We start from the raw sequence: 25,611 nt of genomic DNA, 5'->3' as shown, positions 1-25,611 counted from the left end.
TAGAATCATGTGTACTAGATTGCTATTACACTTCAGAGACTGGTTATCATCCTGTGGATGTTCTATTTTGCCAATATTGCAGAGAACAGATACGGTGCTCTTCACAGATGCACAGAAACTCATGATTAGAAGTTGGGGATGAAGAACCTGGGTCTTCTTTAAAGGTCACTGGAAAACACAACTCCACCTCTTGAGGTGTTCCTAGCATGAGCCTTTTGCTGTTGTCGTTTTTAGTCACAAAGTTGTGTGTGACACTATTGTAGCCCACCAGGCTCCTCTGTCCATGGGATTTCCCCGGCAAGAATACTGGAGTGGGTTACCATTTCCTTCTCCAGGGGATCTTCCCTACCAAGGGATTAAACCCACGTCATTTGCATTATTAGGCTGATTCTTTACCAGTGAGCCATTACCTCAGTTAATATTTAAAAAAAAGGAAAAAGCCCAATTGCTATCTTTTAAGTGAAATAGAAAGTTATCATTTTAAGTATTGGTATACAGGAAGATAAGAAACAAACGCAAGGTAATGTTTAGAATTGATTATATTTGCAATGATTGATTTGGCTCCCTGTGTATCTGCGATGTGTACTGGAACTTTATTCTAAACAGAATTTTAGTAGTAGTCATCAAAATATGGCTTTTCCAGTTGTCATGTACAGAGGTAAGAATTGTACCATAAAGAAGGCTGGGTCCAAAGAATCGGTGTTTTTGAACTGTGGTGTTGGAGAAGACTTTTGAGAGTTCCTTGAACAGCAAGGAGATCAAATCAGTCAATCCTAAAAGAAATCAACCCTGAATATTCATTGGAAAGATTGGTGCTAAAGCTGAAGCTCCAATATGTTGGTTACCTGATCCAAAGAGCCAAATGTTTGGGAAAGACCTTGAATTTGGGAACGACTGAAGGCAGGAGGAAAAGGGTACAACAGAGAATGAGATGGCTGGATGGCATTGCCGACTCAATAGACATGAGTTTGAGAAAACTCTGGGACATGATGAAAGACAGGGAAGCCTGGCGTGCTGCAGCCTATGGGGCTGCAAAGAGTTAGACACGACTTAGTGAGTGAACAACAAAATTTGCCATGAGACATTGGGACCAGATGCCATGATCTTAGTGTTTTGAATGTTGAGTTGTAAGCCAGCTTTTTCACTCTCCTCTTTCACCTTCATCAAGAAGCTGTTTAGTTCCTCTTCACTTTCTGCCATCAGAGTGGTATCATCTGCACATCTAAGGTTGTTGATACTTCTGGCAAATTTGATTCCAGCTTGTGATTCATCCAGCCCAGCATTCTGCATATAAGTTAAATAAACAGGATGACAATATACAGCCTTGTCATACCCCTTTCCCAATTTTGAACCAGTCATTTGTTCTATGTACAGTTCTAACTGTTGCTTCTTGACTCATATACAATTTTCTCAGGAGACAGATAAAGTGATCTGGTACTCCCATCTGTTAAAGAAAGTAAATAAATAGTCTTGTTTAGGCTTCAGAGACAAAGCAGAGCAGGCCTGTGACCTTGCTTCTAACCTACCTGGGCACTGCCCTGACTGGGAGTGACCGCTGTGAGTGCAAGACTTGCAGCCCCATAGATAAGATGAGGGAAGAATCCTGAGATAGTTGAGCCCCTGGAGGCGGCCTGGCCAACCAAGCCCCAGGCTTTGCCACGTTCCAAGTTTTCCATGGCAAAGCCAACAGCATTATCTTGAAACCAGGCTTGCAATTTGGTCCCAGATTGATGAATGTATCCGTTTGAGTCTGTCCTGGGATTATAAGTCGAAATCAGGACAGTCTTTGAAGTCTCACCCACAGAGCAGAGTGGAGGTACTGCCTGGGACCCTTTCCCAGTTGGGACTCCAGATGTCTGTGACATGGAAACTCCCAGCGCTGTTTAAGTCTGGATGTTGGTCAAAACCCAGTTTGGTGATGTATCCTCTGCTCTGTTAATGTTAGTATCTTGAAAGTAAGCTAGATAATTGTCTATTAAATATCTGCATTATATAATTGTGTATAATGAGTGGGTTACTTTGTTAACAAATCCTTTGAACCTGAGAAGGAAATGAAAACTTTTGGCAAAAACAACAACAATAAACTTTTGGCAAAATACCATCACTTCTAAGATTTTTCCACAGATTTTTGTGATCCATAGTCAAAGACTGTAGTACAGCCAGTGAAGCAGAAGCAGATGTTTTTTTGAAATTCCCTTGCTTTCTCCATGACCCACCTATTTTCTTTTATAACTTCAAATAATGGATTTTTTCCCCTCAGTATATTTTATATATCAGTACCTTTTAATTATTGTCCAAACCCCTTCCACATTCAATGTACTTTGTTAAAAACCTATTAAAGATAGTCATGCCTATTAAAAATAAGCTTATTTGTGTTATGTAAAATTGGATTCTCTGGCCATCATTTACATATAAGGTGCTGAGGTGCTTAGTCACTCAGTAGTGTCTGACTTTTGCTGAGCCCATGGACTATAGGCCATGAGGTTCTTCTGTCCATGTAATTCTCCAGGCAAAAATACTGGATTTCCTTCTTCAGGAGATCTTTCTAACCAGGGACTGAACCTTAGTCTCCTTCATTGCAGATGGATTCTTTACCATCTACCCACTGTATGTTTAAGGAAAAAAAGATAGACTTTACTTTGTTCCTTTAACTTTTTATCTAATGACACTGTATTAATGCCTTTACATATGATAAGGAAACCAGGGTTTTTTGCATTTGTTTCTGTTTATTTTTGTTTTAACATAATGATTAAGATGTGAGAGAGGTGAGTATTCAATCTGGATTTTTTAAAGTTGGGGTACAGTTGCTTTACAATGTTGTGTTAGTTCTGCTGTGCATCAAACAAATCACCTATGTGTGTGCATATATCACCACCCCCCCACCCCTCCACCACTGCCCCCATCGACCCTGACCCTCCGCTCTGGGATGGCACCCCTCTAGGTCACCACAGGGCACCACATCAAACTCCCTGTGCTGTACAGCAGGCTCCAACTCGCTGTTTTACATAAGGTTGCACAATCATATAAGGCTTCATAACTCCCTCAGGAACGAGCCCTGAAATGAGATGGCAAAAATTCACAGCACCAGGTCATGAGTGGTGTCTTCAGGATCCATCTTTATCCACTTCAGAGGCAGGTCATCCAGGGTTTCAGATCTCACTACACATCCCATCATCATATCATGTTTGGAGTTCTTTGCCCGTAGGACTGGTCATTCAGGACCCTGCATTCATTCTTTGTCCGAGTTGAGCAGAGGTCTCTTCACAGTGATCTATGTTAGGCACACCATTCCCAAATCAGTCCAAATGCCTGCTGCTGCTGCTGGTAAGTCGCGTCAGTCGTGTCCGACTCTGTGCGACCCCATAGACGGAAGCCCACCAGGGTCCCCCGTCCCTGGGATTCTCCAGGCAAGACACTGGAGTGGGTTGCCATTTCCCTCTCCAATGTATGAAAGTGAAAAATGGAAGTGAAGTTGCTCAGTCACATCCGACTCTTAGCGACCCCATGGACTGTAACCCACCAGGCTCCTCTGTCCATGGGATTTCCCAGGCAAGAGTACTGGAGTGGGGTGCCACTGCCTTCTCCCCCAAATGCCTGAAACAACACTAATGATGCAATTCCCTGGTTGCACCTCAACAAGAAGTAATTTGGCTAATAAATCCGTAATTCTCTGGTCCTGCCCCAAGGGCCATGGTTGAAATGGCACATTTAGCTGCAAAGGAAACAATGTCTATCTTTTGTGACGAACTCACACACTTAGGACATTTCTGGTTCCATATTTAGGACAAGACACTTGATTCTCATCATAAGGCTACCATTCCATTCTTCCCCACGGAAAGCCAGCATTACCCACACCTTACCTTCACAGTGATCTGTATTGGCAAAATTTTACTTTTAATTTCTATTTTATATTGGGTTAGAGTTGATTAACATTTTGTCTTAGTTTCAGTTGTACAGAAAAGTGATTTGTAATACAAGTCCATGTATCTATTCTTTTTCAGATTATTGTCCCATATAGGTTATTGCAGAGTACTGACTTCCCTATACTATAGAGTAAGATCTTGTGGATTATCTACTTTATATCTAGTAGTGTGTTTATGTTGATTCCAACCTTCTAACTTATCCCTTCCTCTGAAAAAACTACTGTTAAAGATAGTTTCCACTGCAATAAATGCAACTCTGATGTAATTTATTACACAGCATACATTTTCAATACTGAAGGCTTTCTTCTCTCTTGCTAGTTCACCCTCTCCCTGACTACTCAACTTCAACTTTGAGTTTAACACTTTCTTTATATTGTCCAGTCCAATTTCCTCTCTGAGTCATTTGTCAGCCTCTCATTGCATGGCCTCCTTCAGTAACCGTGTGTAATGAGATTGTAACTTAGGTCAATTTTTTGCTCACAGTTCTTTCTTTCTACTCTGCAATTGGTATCCCCACAAATAAGCAAAACCAGGGATGGTAGTTAGGTTATATACAGAATAATAGAAGCCATGAGCTCATACTGGTAGAAAGATAGTTAGCAGAGTTTGTTGAATCAAAATTGTAAGAGCTCCATTGATTTGATAAGTATGTGGTTCTTTCTTCAGAGGCAGCAAATTTAACTTAGCTTGAAAACCTCTCTAGAAATAAGCTATGAACTGGAGAAGCAGTTTCAACAAAATTGTGTATGTATGAACACTCAATTTACAGTAACTGTAACCTTAAAGAAATCACTTCCTCCATGGGCCTCATTTTCCACTGGTCAAAAGAGAGTTATGAATGCAATAATCACTACTGAATATTCCAGCTACCATGTGCTGTATCTATGTCGATATGCCTCTATCAATAATTTCTATTTGGGATAATTTAAAAAGTATAACAGAAGGATGGGGTTCTCTCTCTCTGTCTTTCTCTCTCTCTCTATATATATAATATATATAATATACATAATATACATATAATATATATAATATAGATAATCTAAATATATAATACACATTATATATAGTATATAATATTAATATATATTAATATATATTATAAATATATTAAATATATTAAATATAATATATATAACATTAATATTTATAAATAATATATATATAATTTATATATGGCCAAATTTGCCATATATGTGTGTATATATATAATATTATATATAATAATATATATAATGATATATATTATATATAATATACAATAATATAATATAACATGTATATTTTATAATATATATAATACATGTAATATATATTACAATAATATATAATAATATAATACATATTATATATAACCTATATAACATACATATGTAAATGTATATTTTATACTACATATATAATATACATTTATAATATGTAAATTATATACATATAATATGTATATAATATTGTTTATAATATTTTATATATAATATATAAAATAACATGTATATAATATTATATACATTATATAAATATGTTATATATTATATAAATATATTATATAAATAAATATTATAAATATATAAATATATATTTATATATATATATATTATTAAATATTTATGCTGCTACTGCTAAGTCACTTCAGTCATGTCCGTCTCTGTGTGACCCCATAGATGGCAGCCAACCAGGCTCCCCCATCCCTGGGATTCTCCAGGCAAGAACACTAGAGTGGGTTGCCATTTCCTTCTCGAGTGCATGAAAGTGAAAAGTGAAAGTGAAGTCAGTCGTATCTGACTCTTCGTGACCCCATGGACTGCGGCCTACCAGGCTCCTCCGCCCATGGGATTTTCCAGGCAAGAGTACTGGAATGGGGTGCCATTGCCTTCTCCGAAATATATATATATATATTTAATATATATATACAACATAATATATCCAGCCCAATGTTTCTCATGATATAAATATATATGTATAATATATTATATTATAATATATATTATAATATATATATAATATATGCGTAATATATGTATATATATACATTTATATATATATAATATAATATCTAATATATGTATAATATGAGGAGTACATTAAGGCTGTATATTGTCACCCCGTTTATTTAACTTATATGCAGAGCACATCATGAGAAATGCTGGACTGGAAGAAACACAAGCTGGAATCAAGATTGCCGGGAGAAATATCAATAACCTCAGATATGCAGATGACACCACCCTTATGGCAGAAAGGGAAGAGGAACTCAGAAGCCTCTTGATGAAAGTGAAAATGGAGAGTGAAAAAGTTGGCTTAAAGCTCAGCATTCAGAAAATGAAGATCATGGCATCTGGTCCCATCACTTCATGGGAAATAGATGGGGAAACATTGGAAACAGTTTCAGACTGTATTTTTTGGGCTCCAAAATCACTGCAGATGATGATTGCAGCCATGAAACTAAAAGACGCTTACTCCTTGGAAGGAAAGTTATGACCAACCTAGATAGCGTATTCAAAAGCAGAGACATTACTCTTCCAACAGAGGTTCGTCTAGTCAAGTCTATGGTTTTTCCTGTGGTCATGTATGGATGTGAGGGTTGGACTGTGAAGAAGGCTGAGTGCCGAAGAATTGATGCTTTTGAACTGTGGTGTTGGAGAAGACTCTTGAGAGTCCTTTGGACTGCAAGGAGATCCAACCAGTCCATTCTGAAGGAGATCAACCCTGGGATTTCTTCGGAAGGAATGATGCTAAAGCTGAAACTCCAGTACTTTGGCCACCTCATGCGAAGAGTTGACTCATTGAAAAGACTCTGATGCTGGGAGAGATTGGGGGCAAGAGGAGAAAGGGACAGCAGAGGATGAGATGGCTGGATGGCATCAGTGACTCGATGGACGTGAGTCTGAGTGAACTCCGGGAGTTGGTGATGGACAGGGAGGACTGGCGTACTGTGATTCATGAGGTCGCAAAGAGTCAGATATGACTGAGCGAAGGATCTGATCTGATAATATATATAATATATAATATAATATATATAATATATATCAGATCAGATCAGATCACTCGAGATATATATAATTATATATGTATAATATGTATATAGTATATTTATACATATGTGTAATATGTATAATTGTATACATATTATACATATATATAATATGTATAATGTGTATATATCACACATATACAATGTATAATATGTATAATTAAATAATTATAAATACAATATATATAATATATTATATATTTAATAATATAATATATTAAATATATTATATATTAAATATACATACATATTTAATATATATGTAATTTACATGTAATATAAAACATGTATATTACATATATATTAAATATATGTAAATAATTTATAACATATTTAAGATATATATTATTAAATATATAATTATATATAATATATATTATATTTATAATTATAGATATATTTATACAGATAATTTATAATTATATAGGTATAATTATATATATAATATATATTATATTATTATATATTATATATTATTTTGTGTATATTATATATTTATTATATATTATATATTGTTATAATAATTATTATATTGTTATATATTATACATAAATATAATATATATTATATTATATATACATGTATTATGAAGACGCTGAAGTTGAACGGTTCTATGAAGACCTACAAGACCTTTTAGAACTAACACCCAAAAAAGATGTCCTTTTCATTATACGGGACTGGAATGCAAAAGTAGGAAGTCAAGAAACACCTGGAGTAACAGGCAACTTTGGCCTTGGAATATTGAATGAAGCAGGGCAAAGACTAATAGAGTTTTGCCAAGAAAATGCACTGGTCACAACAAACATCCTCTTCCAACAACACAAGAGAAGACTTTATACATGGACATGACCAGATGGTCAACACCGAAATCAGATTGATTATATTCTCCGCAGCCAAAGGAGAAGCTCTATACAGTCAGCCAAAACAAGACCAGGAGCTGACTGTGGCTCAGACCCTGAACTCCTTATTGCCAAATTCAGACTTAAATTGAAGAAAGTAGGGAAAACCACTAGACCATTCAGGTATGACCTAAATCAAATCCCTTATGATTATACAGTGGAAGTGAGAAATAGATTTACGGGCCTAGATCTGATAGATAGAGTGCTTGATGAACTATGGAATGAGGATCGTGACACTGTACAGGAGACAGGGATCAAGACCATCCCCATGGAAAAGAAATGCAAAAAAGCAAATGGCTGTCTGGGGAGGTCTTCCAAATAGCTGTGAAAAGAAGAGAAGCGAAAAGCAAAGGAGAAAAGGAAAGATATAAACATCTGAATGCAGAGTTCCAAAGAATAGCAAGACGATATAAGAAAGCCTTCTTCAGCGATCAATGCAAAGAAATAGAGAAAAACAACAGAATGGGAAAGACTAGGGATCTCTTCAAGAAAATCAGAGATACCAAGGGAACATTTCATGCAAAGATGAGCTCGATAAAGGACAGAAATGGTATGGACCTAACAGAAGTAGAAGATATAAAGAAGAGGTGGCAAGAATACACAGAAGAACTGTACAAAAAAGATCTTCACGACCCAGATAATCACGATGGTGTGATCACTGACCTAGAGCCAGACATCCTGGAATGTGAAGTCAAGTGGGCCTTAGAAAGCATCACTACAAACAAAGCTAGTGGAGGTGATGGAATTCCAGTTGAGCTATTCCAAATGCTGAAAGATGATGCTATGAAAGTGCTGCACTCAATATGCCAGCAAATTTGGAAAACTCAGCATGGCCACAGGACTGGAAAAGGGCAGTTTTCATTCCAATCCCAAAGAAAAGCAATGCCAAAGAATGCTCAAACTAACGCACAGTTGCACTCATCTCACACGCTAGTAAAGTAATGCTCAAAATTCTCCAAGCCAGGCTTCAGCAATATGTGAACCATGAACTTCCTGATGTTCAAGCTGGTTTTAGAAAAGGCAGAGGAACCAGAGATCAAATTGCCAACATCTGCTGGATCATAGAAAAAGCAAGAGAGTTCCAGAAAAACATCTATTTCTGCTTTATTGACTATGCCAAAGCCTTTGACTGTGTGGATCACAATAAACTGTGGAAACTTCTGAAAGAGATGGGAATACCAGACCACCTGATCTGCCTCTTGAGAAATTTGTATGCAGGTCAGGAAGCAACAGTTAGGACTGGACATGGAACAACAGACTGGTTCCAAATAGGAAAAGGAGTACGTCAAGGCTGTATATTGTCACCCTGCTTATTTAACTTATATGCAGAGTACATCATGAGAAACGCTGGGCTGGAAGAAACACAAGCTGGCATCAAGATTGCCGGAAGAAATATGAATAACCTCAGATATGCAGATGACACCACCCTTATGGCAGAAAGTGAAGAGGAACTCAAAAGCCTCTTGATGAAAGTGAAAGTGGAGAGTGAAAAAGTTGGCTTAAAGCTCAACATTCAGAAAATGAAGATCATGGCATCCGGTCCCACCACTTCATGGGAAATAGATGGGGAAACAGTGTCAGACTTTATTTTTCTGGGCTCCAAAATCACTACAGATGGTGTCTGCAGCCATGAAATTTAAAGATGCTTACTCCTTGGAAGGAAAGTTATGACCAACCTAGATAGCATATTCAAAAGCAAAGACTTTACTTTGCCAACAAAGGTTCGTCTAGTCAAGGCTATGGTTTTTCCTGTGGTCATGTATGGATGTGAGGGTTGGACTGTGAAGAAGGCTGAGCGCCAAAGAGTTGATGCTTTTGAACTGTGGTGTTGGAGAAGACTCTTGAGAGTCCCTTGGACTGCAAGGAGATCCAACCAGTCCATTCTGAAGGAGATCAGCCCTGGGATTTCTTTGGAAGGAATGATGCTAAAGCTGAAACTCCAGTACTTAGGCCACCTCATGCGAAGAGTTGACTCATTGAAAAGACTCTGATGCTGGGAGGGATTGGGGGCAGGAGGAGAAGGGGATGACAGAGGATGAGATGGCTGGATGGCGTCACCAACTCAATGGACGTGAGTTTGAGTGAACTCCGGGAGTTGGTGATGGACAGGGAGGCCTGGCGTGCTGCAATTCATGGGGTCACAAAGAATCGGACTGAGCGACTGAACTGAACTGAACTGAATGCATACATATATACCAATGGATGGAAAAATTACATCTCCAGTCCAGTGGGTTACAGAAGGCCCAATCCCATCAATCAAGCCGAATTAACTGACCTATACAGAATTTTGACTTTAAGAGACATTTCGTCAAAAGGGATATTCACGTAAGTTTATCTCCAGCTTTTTGTATCATCAGGGACTCAGACATTCTACACAATGGACGAGGATTGAAAAGACAGACAACAATAAGTGTTCTTTAAGATGTGGAAGGGCTTCCCTGGTGACTGAGATGGTAAAGAATCTGCCTGCAACAGACCTGGGTTCATTCCCTGGGTCAGAAAGATGCTCTGGAAAAGTGAATGGCATCCCACTCCAGTATCCTTGCCTGGAGAATTCCATGAACAGAGGATCCTGGTGGGGTACAATCCATAGAATCAAAGAGTCGGACACGTCTGAGCAGCTAACACAAGATGTGGAAAACCCAGATGATTCACACTGAAAAGTCATAGTGGAGGTGTGAATTGACATACTTTATAGAAAACTATATGAATATTTACTAAATGTAAATTTTATTTTTAAATTTTAAATAGATAGTTACCTATACAGTATTATGTTTAGGGACATCATTGGCATCAAGGAAGTTTGTTTAGATACAGATTTTTTATCTCAGTTGTTTGTCTCCAAAGTCTTGCATTTTAAATTCAACCTTCAGTCTCTCCCTCCATGCCCTCATGATTCTAAAAGGTATTCTCTATTAATGCCCAAACCTTTGGAGAAGCAATTTATGTTATTCTTTTTTTTTTTAACATCTACTTCTGCTTTATTGATATGCTAAAGCCTTTGGCTGTGTGGATCACAACAAACTGTGGAAAATTCTTTTTTTTTTTTAATTTAAATTTATTTATTTTAATTGCAGGCTAATTACTTTACAATATTGTAATGGTTCTGCCATACATCAACATGAATCTGCCACGGGTGTACACGTGGTCCCCATCCTGAACCCCCCTCCCACCTCCCTCCCTGTACCATCCCTCTGGGTCATCCCAGTGCACCAGCCCCAAGCATCCTGTATCGAACCTGGACTGGCAATTCGTTTCTTATATGATATTATACATGTTTCAATGCCATTCACCCAAATCATTCCACCCTTTCCCTTTCCCACAGAGTCCAAAAGACTGTTCTATACATCTGTGTCTCTTTTGCTGTCTCGCATACAGGATTATCTTTCTAAATTACTATCTTTCTAAATTCCATATATATGCATTAGTATACTATATTGGTGTTTTTCCTTCTGGCTTACTTCACTCTGTATAATAGGCTCCAGTTTCATCTGCCTCATTAGAACTGATTCAAATATATTCTTTTTAATGGCTGAGTAATACTCCATCGTGTATATGTACCACAGCTTTCTTATCCATTCATCTGCTGATGGACATCTAGATTGCTTCCATGTCCTGGCTACTATAAACAGTGCTGCAATGAACATTGGGGTACACATGTCTCTTTCATTTCTGGTTTCCTTGGTGTGTATGCCCAGCAGTGGGATTGCTGGGTCATAAGGCAGTTCTATTTCCAATTTTTTAAGGAATCTCCACACTGTTCTCCATAGTGGCTGTACTAGTTTGCATTCCCACCAACAGTGTAAGAGGGTTCCCTTTTCTCCACACCCTCTCCAGCATTTATTGCTTGTAGACTTTTGGATCGCAGCCATTCTGACTGGCATGAAATGGTACCTCATTGTGGTTTTTTGATTTGCATTTCTCTGATAATGAGTGATGTTGAGCATCTTTACATGTGTTTGTTAGCCATCTGTATGTCTTCTTTGGAGAAATGTCTGTTTAGTTCTTTGGCCCATTTTTTGATTGGGTCGTTTATTTTTCTGGAATTGAGCTGCAGGCGATGCTTGTATATTTTTGAGAGTAGTTGTTTGTCAGTTGCTTCATTTGCTAATATTTTCTCCCATTCTGAAGGCTGTCTTTTCACCTTGCTTATAGTTTCCTTTGATGTGCAGAAGGTTTGAATTTTAACTAGGTCCCATTTGTTTATTTTTGCTTTTATTTCCAATATTCTGGGAGATGGGTCATAGAGGATCCTGCTCTGATTTATGTCGGAGAGCGTTTTGCCTCTGTTCTCCTCTAAGAGTTTTATAGTTTCTGGTCTTACATTTAGATCTTTAATCCATTTTGAGTTTACTTTTGTGTATGGTGTTAGAAAGTGTTTCATTGTTTTACAAGTGGTTGACCAGTTTCCCCAGCACTACTTGTTAAAAAGATTGTCTTTTCTCCATTGTATATCCTTGCCTCCTTTGTCAAAGATAAGGTGTCCATAGGTGTGTGGATATATCTCTGGGCTTTCTATTTTGTTCCATTGATCTATATTTCTGTCTTTGTGCCAGTACCATACTGTCTTGATGACTGTGGCTTTGTAGTAGAGCCTGAAGTCAGGCAGGTTGATTCCTCCAGTTCCATTCTTCTTTCTCAAGATTGCTTTGGATATTCGAGGTTTTTTGTATTTCCATACAAATTGTGAAATTATTTGTTCTAGCTCTGTGAAAAATACCGTTGGTAGCTTGATAGGGATTGCATTGAATCCATAGATTGCTTTGGGTAGTATACTTATTTTCACTATATTGATTCTTCCAATCCATGAACATGGTATATTTCTCCATCTATTAGTGTCCTCTTTGATTTCTTTCACCAGTGTTTTATAGTTTTCTATATATAGGTCTTTAGTTTCTTTAGGTAGATATATTCCTAAGTATTTTATTCTTTTCGTTGCAATGGTGAATGGAATTGTTTCCTTAATTTCTCTATTTTCTCATTATTAGTGTATAGGAATGCAAGGGATTTCTGTGTGTTGATTTTATATCCTGCAACTTTACTATATTCATTGATTAGCTCTAGTAATTTTCTGGTGGAGTCTTTAGGCTTGGCAATTTATGTTATTCAATTGTCAGTAGTGTACTGCTATCCATGTTATACATTTAGGGAGAATTAGTCCTCATGGCCTGGATGGGCAGTCAGGTTTGTGAAGATAAGATGGGGTTCTGTCTAAACAGAGTGTAGCCTGAGGAAACATGGTATTCTTAGAGAAAGAGAAGCATCTGAGAAAAATAAGTCTGGAAAGAAATCAGGTTATGGGGGACTTCCCTGGTGGTCCAGTGGTTAAGATGTTGCATTCCCAATGCAGAGGACCTGGGTTCGATCCCTAGTCAGGGAACTAGATCCCACATGCATAGCTAAGAATTTGCGTGCCAAAATGAAAGAGTTCGCATATCACAACTATGACCCAGCACGGCCAAATAAAATAAATAAATATTGAAAAAAAAAAAGAAATCAGGTTATGGTGATGATGATTGACTTCACACCAGAGAAATAGAGAATGGAAATAAATTCTTAATGACCACAAATATATCATCATCTTATACATACATGCTGAAATACTTTTTGCAATTACATAGGGTTTTTGAGATTTTTCTTGTCAATATTTGCCACAGAAGTACATTTGGTATTTTCATATTGAGGTAATCACATAAAGAAGAGAATACACTAAGGAAAAGCATTAATAATTGTAACAAAAATCTCTTTTATGAAAATTATTAATTTAATTGAATTTTGTCTGAAGGATATTTTAGCTTTATAGACAGCAAGGGGAAATACTATAACAGTAAACAATATGAAGGCATAAAGAAAAATAACTGAAAGTCATTTGTTTTGTATTTATTCCAAGTTAGAGCTCAGAAGAAATATGAAACTTACTGAATTACTGGAATGCATAAACTGGTACATGCCTTGCACATCTTTTCTTGTTTGCTCACATTTTGCATTTACACATCTGAAGTTGTAGAGGTAATATACATGATTATAGTACATTTGGGAAGAATATTTATCACCTATAAGTGTCTAAAGAACAAGTAGCAACCTGTGCTCAGAAGTATACAGCAATGATTCACACGTGTGATAAAATACTGCAATAGATGGATAATGCAGAGATCACCTCCTCAAAACTGTCAGGGTGTACAATGTCAAGGAACACCACTTTCTTTACTTCCTATTCCTTCCTGAAACTGCAACGAAGTGGTCCCCCACATCACTTTCTCTTCACCCCGACATTGATTATGTTCGAGTCCATGTGATGTAACTAAAACAGACGCCCTCCCAGTGTGACAGCACTTCCTAGTTGCCCCTCTGCTCTCGGTCACTGCTGGATCCCTCCTTGGTTTAGAAATGGGACTTGTATGATCCATCAGTCCTCCCAGAAATCTAGGAGCCATATGTCATTGTTTTGTGAGTTTTCAAGTGTCACTTTAACATAAACAAGCCATAACATCTGAAAGACTACTTAGAGTTATATTTTAAGACAAATTTGTTTCATTGTGCTATATTCAGGAATCTATTTTTGAGGTATTTCTATGGAAGCAAAGAAACAATATCTACAGAATTGCAGAATATTATTCCCTCTGGGCTTCAAGTTCTGTTTCGTATTATGAGGCTATTAGGTCAGGATATATGTGATAATATGTCAAATCTATAATAACATGCAGTGAAAATTAGATAATATAAAGTGAGTATAGGTGAAAAAGCAAAAATTGCAAGTTTTAAGTCATTTTAATACTTTTTGCTCCTAAATATCATTTATAGAATTTATTTATTTATTTTTATGATTTTAATTCTATTTATTTATTTATTGGCCTGCCATGTATGTGGGATCTTAACCCACACCAAGGGTGCCAAGTGGAACCCTCACCCTCTGTGGTGGAAGTGCAGGGTCTTAACCACCGGACCCCCAGGGAAGTTCCCACATAGAATTTATTTTAAGAAATATCTGACTTTGATAAACTATGTTGTTGTTGTGCAGTTGCTAAGTCATGCCAACTCTTTGCGACCCCATGGACTGCAGCATGCCAGGCTTCCCTGGCCTTCACCGTCTCCTGGGGTTTGCTCAAACTCACGTCCATCGAATCGGTGATACCATCCAACTATCTCACCCTCTGTCATCCCCTTCTCCTCCTGCCTTCAATGTTTCCCAGCATCAAGGTCATTTCCAATGATTCATCTCTTCCCATCAGGTGGCCAAAATATTGGAGCTTTAGCCTCAACATTAGTCCTTCCAATGAATATTTAGGACTGATTTCCTTTAGGATGGACTGGTTGATTTCCTTGCTGTCCAAAGGACTCTCAAGAGTCTTCTCCAACAACAAAATGCTGAAGTATGGCAAAACCAATAGAATATTGTAAAGTAAAAAAATAAAAATAAAAAAAAAGCATCAATTCTTTGATGCTCAGCTTTCTTTAAGATCCAACTCACATCCATACGTAGCTATTGGAAAAACCATAGCTTTGTCTATACTGACCTTTGTCAGCTAAGTGATGTCTCTGCTTTTTAATATTCTGCCTAGGTTGGTCATATCTTTTCTCCCAAGGAGAAAGTGTCTTTTAATTTCATGGCTGCAGTCACCATCTGCAGTGATTTTGGAGCCAAAGAAAATAAAGTCTGTCACTGTTTCCATTGTTTCCCCATGTATTTGCCATGAAATTATGGGACTGTATGCCATGATCTTAGTGTTTTGAATGTTGAGTTGTAAACCAGCTTTTTCCCTTTGCTCTTTCACCTTCATCAAAAGGCTCTTTAGTTCCTCTTCACTTTCTGCCATAACAGTGGTGTCATCTGCATATATGAGGTTATTTATATTTCTCCCAGAAATCTTGATTCCAGCTTGTGCTTCATCCAGCCCAGCATTTCACATGATGTACTCTGTATATAAGTTTAATAAGCAGAGTGATAATATATAGCCTTAAGGTAACTCCTTTCCCAATTTTGAGCTAGTCTGTTGCTACATGTTTGGTTCTAGCTGTTGCTTCTTGAGATGCATACAGGTTTCCTTGGAGGCAGGTAATGCAGTCTGGTATTCCTGTGTCTTTAAGAATTGTCCACAGTTTGCTGTGATCCACACAATATGAAAATGTGGAAAGATGATAAATTATATATATTTAATTTTCTCACGTCACAGGTTTTATGGTATTAGTAATTGAATATACACTAAGTGGTGTTATGTGTATATATGTATATGTATAATTAATTACATAATTTATTGTAACATCATTTTTATTTAAAAATTAAGAGCCAAGTGGTGTAGAAAACAAAATCTAGTTATCCGTAGGTAGTATATATATGTTCAGATATTTGCTGTTTTTACAAAATCTTTACTTTGTGGATGTGTTTAATGGGATGCCTGTGTGTCTGTGTAATTATCTAAGGGTGAATGGTTATGCATTTGTTTTGTAATTTATCAAACAAAAATAAAGTACATGTATAAGGATTTGTGAACTGGATATAAAGAATGCTTGTTGATTGGTACTATTTAACTGTATCTATATTCCATTCACAATCAAGTTACTTGTATGAAATGCCAGATGATAAACTACATCATGATGTCTGTTAATTATTCCTGAGAGACCAAGGGTTCACCACCCAGGGACCAGACACAGAGATGGTTATATAATCTAGGTCATGCAGGAGACAATGCTGAATCCTCTGGCAGATACAACTGCATGCAACAAACAAGTCAGGAATTCTGGGACAGGTACTGATATCTTTCTTGTTTCTCTGATATATATTTGAGATTTCCTTAGGTTTTTAATCCTTTTTTTGAAAGAAAGCATGTTATATAAACAAAGGAAGATATGAAATATACACAAAATTTCATTTTACTTACTTTTCCAATCTTTATTTCAAATGAATATATTTGTTATTGTTGCTCAGTTGCTAACCTATGTCTGACTCTGCAACCCCATGGACTGTAGCACACCAGGCTTCCCAGCCCTTCATTGTCTCCTTGAGTTTGCTCAAATTCATTTGCACCAAATTGTGTTGGTGATGCTATTTAACCCTCTCATCCTCTGCTGCACCTTTCTCTTTTTCCCTAAATCTTTCCCAGCATCAGGGTCTTTTCCAATGAGTTGGGTTTTTTCCCAATGAGTTAGCTCTTTGCATCAGGTGGCCAAAATATTCAACTTCAGTCCGTCCAGCAAATATTGAAGGTTTATTTCCTTTAGGATTAACTGGTGTGACCTCATTGCAGTCCAAAGGACTCTCAAGAGCCTTCTCCAGCACCACAATTTGAAAGTATCCATTCTTCAGATATACACAGATAAATATACATAGTCCAACTCTTTTGTGATCCCATGGACTGTAGCCTGCCAGGCTCCTCTGTCCATGGGATTTCCCAGGCAAGAATACTGGAGCGAGTTGCCATTTCCTCCTCCAGGGGATCTGCCTGATCCAGGGAGCAAACTCATGTCTTCTGCATCTCCTGCACTGGCAGGCAAATTCTATATCACTGAGCCACCTGTTCAACTCCACTTTTTTTACGAGGATGGGTATGACGTTGTATATCACACAGTTGGTTAGGGCAAAGTATAACAAGGGGACATAAAGTTCAGTTGGCCCCCCTAAGACAGATCAGATCAGATCAGATCAGTCACTAAGTCGTGTCCAACTCTGCGACCCCATGAATCGCAGCACGCCAGGCCTTCCTGTTCATCACCAACTCCCAGAGTTCACTCAGACTCACGTCCATCGAGTCAGTGATGCCATCCAGCCATCTCATCCTCTGTCGTCCCCTTCTCCTCCTGCCCCCAATCCCTCCCAGCATCAGAGTCTTTTCCAATGAGTCAACGCTTCACGTGAGGTGGCCAAAGTACTGGAGTTTCAGCTTTAGCATCATTCCTTCCAAAGAAATCCCAGGGCTGATCTCCTTCAGAATGGACTGGTTGGATCTCCTTGCAGTCCAAGGGACTCTCAAGAGTCTTCTCCAACACCACAGTTCAAAAGCATCAATTCTTCGGCGCTCAGCCTTCTTCACAGTCCAACTCTCACATCCATACATGACCACAGGAAAAACCATAGCCTTGACTAGACGAACCTTTGTTGGCAAAGTAATGTCTCTGCTTTTGAATATGCTATCTAGGTTGGTCATAACTTTCCTTCCAAGGAGTAAATGTCTTTTAATTTCATGGGTGCAGTCACCATCTGTAGTGATTTTGGAGCCCAGAAAAATAAAGTCTGACACTGTTTCCACTGTTTCCCCATCTATTTCCCATGAAGTGGTGGGACCGGATGCCATGATCTTCGTTTTCTGAATGTTGAGCTTTAAGCCAACTTTTTCACTCTCCACTTTCACTTTCATCAAGAGGCTTTGAGTTCCTCTTCACTTTCTGCCATAAGGATGGTGTCATCTGCATATCTGAGGTTATTGATATTTCTCTCGGCAATCTTGATTCCAGCTTGTGTTTCTTCCAGTCCAGCGTTTCTCAGGATGTACTCTGCATGTAAGTTAAATAAGCAGGGTGACAATACACAGCCTTGACGTACTCCTTTTCCTATTTGGAACCAGTCTGTTGTTCCATGTCCAGTTCTAACTGTTGCTTCCTGACCTGCATACAAATTTCTCAAGAGGCAGATCAGGTGGTCTGGTATTCCCATCTCTTTCAGAAGTTTCCACAGTTTATTGTGATCCACATAGTCAAAGGCTTTGGCATAGTCAATAAAGCAGAAATAGATGTTTTTCTGGAACTCTCTTGCTTTTTCCATGATCCAGCAGATGTTGGTAATTTGATCTCTGGTTCCTCTGCCTTTTCTAAAACCAGCTTGAACATCAGGAAGTTCATGGTTCACATATTGCTGAAGCCTGGCTTGGAGAATTTTGAGCATTACTTTACTAGCGCGTGAGATGAGTGCAACTGTGCGTTAGTTTGAGCATTCTTTGGCATTGCCTTTCTTTGGGATTGGAATGAAAACTGTCCGTTTCCAGTCCTGTGGCCACTGCTGAGTTTTCCAAATTTGCTGGCATATTGAGTGCAGCACTTTCATAGCATCATCTTTCAGGATTTGAAATAGCTCAACTGGAATTCCATCACCTCCACTAGCTTTGTTCGTAGTGATGCTTTCTAAGGCCCACTTGACTTCACATTCCAGGATGTCTGGCTCTAGGTCAGTGATCACACCATCGTGATTATCTGGGTCATGAAGAACTTTTTTGTACAGTTCTTCTGTGTATTCTTGCCATCTCTTCTTAATATCTTCTACTTCTATTAGGTCCATACCATTTCTGTTCTTTATCGAGCTCATCTTTGCATGAAATGTTCCTTTGGTATCTCTGATTTTCTTGAAGAGATCCCTAGTCTTTCCCATTCTGTTGTTTTTCTCTATTTCTTTGCATTGATTGCTGAAGAAGGCTCTCTTATCTCCTCTTGCTATTCTTTGGAACTCTGCACTCAGATGTTTATATCTTTCCTTTTCTCCTTTGCTTTTCGCTTCTCTTCTTTTCACAGCTATTTGTAAGGCCTCCCCAGACAGCCATTTGCTTTTTTGCATTTCTTTTCTATGGGAATGGTCTTGATCCCTGTCTCCTGTACAATGTCATGAACCTCATTCCATAGTTCATCAGGCACTCTATATTCTTTGCAGTCAAAGATGGAGAAGCTCTATACAGTCAGCAAAAACAAGACCAGGAGCTGACTGTGGCTCAGACCATGAACTCCTTATTGCCAAATTCAGACTTAAATTGAAGAAAGTAGGGAAAACCACTAGACCCCTAAGACAAGTGACTCCCAAATCAAGGATGACTGGCCTCAGAGATATTCAAGAGAAATATGGATCAAATTAAAGAATGAAACTATTAAAATTTTTAGAGAATGGGATGGGGACACAGTTCATGCGTGATTGTCTCTGAGATTCTGGGACTGTGAACATATGAGTATTTATATTATCTGTTTTACATAACTGAAATTGTGTTAAATATATCATGTTAAGAAGAGTAGACTTGGTCAGAAGGATCCACGCAGTAAACCACACTGCCTTTCTTGCCTCTCTGTCACCTGTGCTATCAGCATCTCTACAACTGGGTCCCAGACATTCTTCATCATCTCCCCTATGTAGCAGCAGCTTTCAGAGGTGAGAATATCAGCCCTGGAATATGACTTCCTCTCCCACTCTAACATTTCATACATAGGCACCCTTCCACCCTCTTACCCAAAAGCTATCACCTTTCTGCTCCAGTGAGTCTTCACAAACTCTCTATCTCTCATATACTAAAGTTGAACAGACCTGAGAGTTTAATGGGGAAAAAGAGTTCTTGTTATGTTCAGAAACTTGCCATAGCTCTTTCTGCTCCACACTCATGGAAGATGAAGAAATTGCAAAGCAATATATTCACTATCTATGTCACTCATTAACTATATTTCTCTATTATAGGATATGATAACATCCGTACATCATTGAAACAAAACAAAGCAGAGATCTTGTCAGAAGACTAGGGTTATCTGGACCAACTAATTGTAAGAATCTTGCCTTCAATCTGAGGACATAAATTCCTTAATATTAGATTGAAGTAGCAAAAATGGTCATAAATTCTATACAAATTTATGTGGAAATAGCCTGATTTAGCTTAAATGAGTTTGTGCTGCAAACACTACAGTGGTTTACAAGTGTATCATTATTATTATCATTTTATCAGTTATATCAAGTTGGAAATATTTCCCAAAGGGTCAATTTAACTTCAAGGCATCTTAGCATTATTTATCTCTTCTTCTAATTACTGAAATATAGAAACAAATAGCAGTTTGGCAATTAAGACAGTAAGATGATATTAACTTCCATTTCCTTTTTCATAACTAGGAATTTTCACATGTGAGGGATGACTGCTGAGAACTGCACTGTGTTTGCGGACTTCATATTCTTAGGCCTTTCCGGTAGACAAGATGTGCAGCAGGGGCTCTTCCTGCTCTTCCTGCTGGTTCACGTCATAACTGTGGTTGCCAATGTCGGGATGGTCCTGCTGATCAAGAGGGACCCCAGACTGCACACATCCATGTATTACTTCCTGAGCAATCTGTCCTTCTGTGACATTTGCTATTCTTCTACTATCTCTCCCAAGATGCTGGCTGATTTCTTATCTGAGCAAAAAAGGATTCCATATGATGTATGTGCCATCCAGATGTACTTTTTTGGAGCCTTTGAAGATGTGGAATGTCTCATGTTGGCTGTCATGGCTTATGACTGTTATGTGGCCATTTGCAATCCACTTCTTTATACAATTGCCATGTCCAGGGGAATCTGTACCCAGCTTGTGGTTATTGCCTACATCGTAGGCTTGGTTGATTCAGCCATCCATACCTGTTGTACATTCCAGTTGTCATTCTGCAATTCCAATATCATCAATCACTTTTTCTGTGACATCCCACCCTTATTAGCCCTGTCCTACTCAGATACATCCATCAATGAGATTGTGATGTTCACTTTTATTGGCTGGGTTGTGGGGACCAGCATTATCACTGTCCTCCTCTCCTATAGCTACGTCATAACAACCATCCTTAGGATGAACTCAGCCGAGGGGAGATGCAAAGCTTTCTCTACATGTGCTTCCCACTTAACCGCTGTGGCTATATTTCATGGCACACTCCTGTTCATGTATTTCAGACCCAGCTCCAGTTACTGTATGGACACAGACAAAACGGCCTCTGTCTTTTACACAGGTGTCATCCCCATGTTAAACCCACTGATCTATAGCTTAAGGAATAAGGATGTAAAAGGTGCCCTAAAAAAAGCAACCAGCACTAAATTATGTTCTGGGTGATACAGTACTTTCATCCTAAAGTATTTAAAGATTCTAAGAGAAGCAGTGCAGGAACTTTGACATAGATTCTTGTAATCTTACTAGTACAGTTTCTGAATATTTTCCACTACTTACACTTTCACCTAAGTCAGTTTAGGGAACAGTCATTACATTAAACTCTCCAAACTAAGGAAGAGTGGTAATAGGATCACTCTTCTGTTTTGCAGAGAGGGTTTTTTACACCTCTTTTTTCTTTTCTTGGAGAAGTCTCAGTGAGATGTCATGCACAGAGCAACCCCCGACCCATGTTAATTTGACTTACCTTCCTAAAGGCGCCTATTTATTTATTTATTTTTAATAATAGGCTTAATAAACTTGCTGAGTCGGATGGGAGTGTTAGTGGGTCAAATTAGGTTTGTTTATATCCTTTTTATGTATTTGTTTCACCCTAACAAAGCTCCATCATAACATTTAGAAGCAAATAATTTTTAAGTAAGACTGAATGAGAAATTTATCTCTCTAGACTAAATATTCCATAGAAGTTTGGTCCTTCCTGTCTAGTTCACTGTTGTCTACCATGTACAATGCTTAGCCTCAGGATGCAATTCAAAAATATTTATTGAATAGATGAATGAATTAGCCTGAAAAATTAATTAAAAAATTGAACCTTTGTAAATTTATCAAAAAAAAAAATCATTTCCTTAATTTCATTCTAATCTGTTCACTTTAGGTGAAATCCATCTGCACTGTTATCTTTCACCTTAAGCAAAAATGAGAATCTGGGACAAGAATTATTTGATGTAAAAATCTGCTCAGTTTCTCTTCATTCTGCTTCAGTTATTATCACCAAACATCCCCTGATTTTCCAGAAACCACTGGAGAGGACTTTGTTAATGAAAACTATTGCCTGCCACATCAGTAAACAAAGGAGTTTGTAGTCATGAAGCTGTCATAATACAGCTGCCTGGTCAGTGAGCCCTGAGGGAACTCAGGATGAGAAAGCACAGAATAGGTTTTCTTAAGGTAGGCTAGCCCCAGATAGCTAAGTTCAGTTCAGTCACTTAGTCATGTCCAACTCTTTGCAATCTCATGGACTGCAGGACACCAGGCCTCCCTGTCCATCACCAACTCCCGGAGATTACTCAAGCTCATGTCCCTTGAGTTGGTGATGCCATTCCAACCATCTCATCCTCTGATGACCCCTTCTCCTCCTGCCTTGAATCTTTCTCAGCATCAGGGTATTTTCCAGTGAGTCAGTTCTTTCCATCAGATAGCCAAAGTATTGGAGCTTCAGCTTCAGCATCAGTCCTTCCAATGGATATTCAGGCTTGATTTCCTTTAGGATGGACTGGTTGGATCTCCTTGTTGTCCAAGGGACTCTCAAGGTAGCTAAGGTGCATATCAAAGGAACAGTGTCAGAGAGCCCAAACTGTTGCATCTTCCCATACACAGAAAAAGTGCTAAATTCTTTACTTTATCTGGTTTTATTTTATTAACAATAATCTTTTGGTGTTCTGATTATCTGATCTTTTGTTGCAAAATCTTCTGTCTCTCCTGGCTCCCCCTTGCCTCTTCAGAACTCACCTCTGCAGAACAGTTTCTTAGAACTATCTGAGATGCTGTGTCCCAGGCTTGAAGTCCTCAGAATGTCTGCCAAATAAAATATAACTCTCAACTTTTAGTTTGTGCATTTTTTTTTTCCAGTGGACAATTTCATCTCCCCAGTGGGTTCATAGCATTACACTAGTTAAAATTGGAAAAAAAAAAAGAAACTGAATGCCCTGTGGATATAATTTAAGTTGTAAAAGAAGAGCTATTAATAAAAATATATTTCCCTTGGTTGGGGGTTGGCTGGGGAGAAAGAAGCAGTAGTTATGTTAGCATGCCATGTGTAATAATTTATGCCGTCTCTCTACATAACTATGAAATAAATTGGAATAATATTCTAAACAAAATTTTAAAGTTCTATTCTCCTGGTATCCAATTAGCAATTAATCCAGCTGTAAAAATGAAACACAATTTCAGGTTCTTGGAAATCTATTTTTTTTTTAATTAAAATATAGTTGATTGACTAGTGGAGGTGATGGAATTCCAGTTGAGCTATTCCAAATCCTGAAAGATAATGCTGTTAAAGTGCTGCACTCAATATGCCAGCAAATTTGGAAAACTCAGCAGTGGCCACAGGACTGGAAAAGGGCAGTTTTCATTCCAGTCCCAAAGAAAGGCAATGCCAAAGAATGTTCAAACTACCGCACAATTGCACTCATCTCACACGCTAGTAAAGTAATGCTCAAAATTCTCCAAGCCAGGCTTCAGCAATATGTGAACCATGAACTTCCTGATGTTCAAGCTGGTTTTAGAAAAGGCAGAGGAACCAGAGATCAAATTGCCAACATCTGCTGGATCATAGAAAAAGCAAGAGAGTTCCAGTAGAACATCTATTTCTGCTTTATTGACTATGCCAAAGCCTTTGACTGTGTGGATCAGAATAAACTTTGGAAACTTCTGAAAGAGATGGGAATACCAGACCACCTGATCTGCCTCTTGAGAAATTTGTATGCAGGTCAGGAAGTAACAGTTAGAACTGGACATGGAACAACAGACCGGTTCCAAATAGGAAAAGGAGTATGTCAAGGCTGTATATTGTCACCCTGCTTATTTAACTTATATGCAGAGTACATCATGAGAAACGCTGGGCTGGAAGAAACACAAGCTGGCATCAAGATTGCCAGAAGAAATATGAATAACCTCAGATATGCAGATGACACCACCCTTATGGCAGAAAGTGAAGAGGAACTAAAAAGCCTCTTGATGAAAGTGAAAGTGGAGAGTGAAAAAGTTGGCTTAAAGCTCAACATTCAGAAAATGAAGATCATGGCATCCGGTCCCACCACTTCATGGGAAATAGATGGGGAAACAGTGGAAACAGTGTCAGACTTTATTTTTCTGGGCTCCAAAATCACTACAGATGGTGACTGCAGCCATGAAATTAAAAGACGTTTACTCCTTGGAAGGAAAGTTATGACCAACCTAGATAGCATATTCAAAAGCAGAGACATTACTTTGCCAACAAAGGTTCGTCTAGTCAAGGCTATGGTTTTTCCTGTGGTCATGTATGGATGTGAGAGTTGGACTGTGAAGAAGGCTGACAGCCGAAGAATTGATGCTTTTGAACTGTGGTGTTGGAGAAGAGTCTTGAGAGTCCCTTGGACTGCAAGGAGATCCAACCAGTCCATTCTGAAGGAGATCAGCCCTGGGATTTCTTTGGAAGGAATGATGCTAAAGCTGAAACTCCAGTATTTTGGCCACCTCATGCGAAGCGTTGACTCATTGGAAAAGACTCTGATGCTGGGAGGGATTGGGGGCAGGAGGAGAAGGGGACGACAGAGGATGAGATGGCTGGATGGCATCACTGACTCGATGGACGTGAGTCTGAGTGAACTCTGGGAGTTGGTGATGGACAGGGAGGCCTGGTGTGCTGCGATTCATGGGGTCACAAAGAGTTGGACATGACTGAGCGACTGATCTGATCTGATCTGATCTGATAGTTGATTGACAAAGTTGTATTAGTTACAGGTGTACAGCAAAGTGATTCATATCACTTTTTTTGCATATGTTTGTTGTTATTTAATCACTAAGTCACATGTGACTCTTTTATTATCCCATGGACCATAGCCATGCTTCTTTGCCCATGGGATTTCCCAGGCAAATATACTGGAGTGGGCTGCCATTTCCTTTTTCAGGGGATCTTTCTGACCCAGTGATTAAACCGGTGTCTCCTGCTAAGCCCATATTTATATATATATTTATATATACTGGTGACCAAGTAAGTAAAGAATCTGCCTGCCAATGAAGGAAAAAACAATTAATTTAGCACACGCTTGCATTCCCAACACCATTTTCTGCTGTTTAAGACAAAGCATTTGGTTTTCATCACCCTCAGGCTGCCATTTCCTTCTTCCCCATTGGAAGTCCGCATTTGCCAAGGC

General features: G+C 38.4%; 1 protein-coding gene and 1 non-coding gene across 2 annotated transcripts; both read left to right on the top strand.

Moving 5' to 3' along the window:
* Nucleotides 1-13,154: 13,154 nt before the first annotated feature.
* TRNAG-CCC lies at nucleotides 13,155-13,227 on the top strand. The gene has a single exon. It is a non-coding gene; the product is annotated as a tRNA-Gly (tRNA).
* A 6,839-nt stretch (nucleotides 13,228-20,066) lies between these two features.
* On the top strand, nucleotides 20,067-22,104 carry LOC113898332 (olfactory receptor 5W2-like). The gene has a single exon (XM_027551365.1). The coding sequence runs from the start codon at nucleotides 20,705-20,707 to the stop codon at nucleotides 21,641-21,643; it is 939 nt and encodes a 312-aa protein (XP_027407166.1). The 5' UTR covers nucleotides 20,067-20,704; the 3' UTR covers nucleotides 21,644-22,104.
* Nucleotides 22,105-25,611: the final 3,507 nt, after the last annotated feature.

This window comes from Bos indicus x Bos taurus, chromosome 1, assembly GCF_003369695.1.
Source record: "Bos indicus x Bos taurus breed Angus x Brahman F1 hybrid chromosome 1, Bos_hybrid_MaternalHap_v2.0, whole genome shotgun sequence".
NCBI lineage: Eukaryota > Metazoa > Chordata > Mammalia > Artiodactyla > Bovidae > Bos > Bos indicus x Bos taurus.
This window is presented reverse-complemented; position numbering and strand designations above follow the sequence as displayed.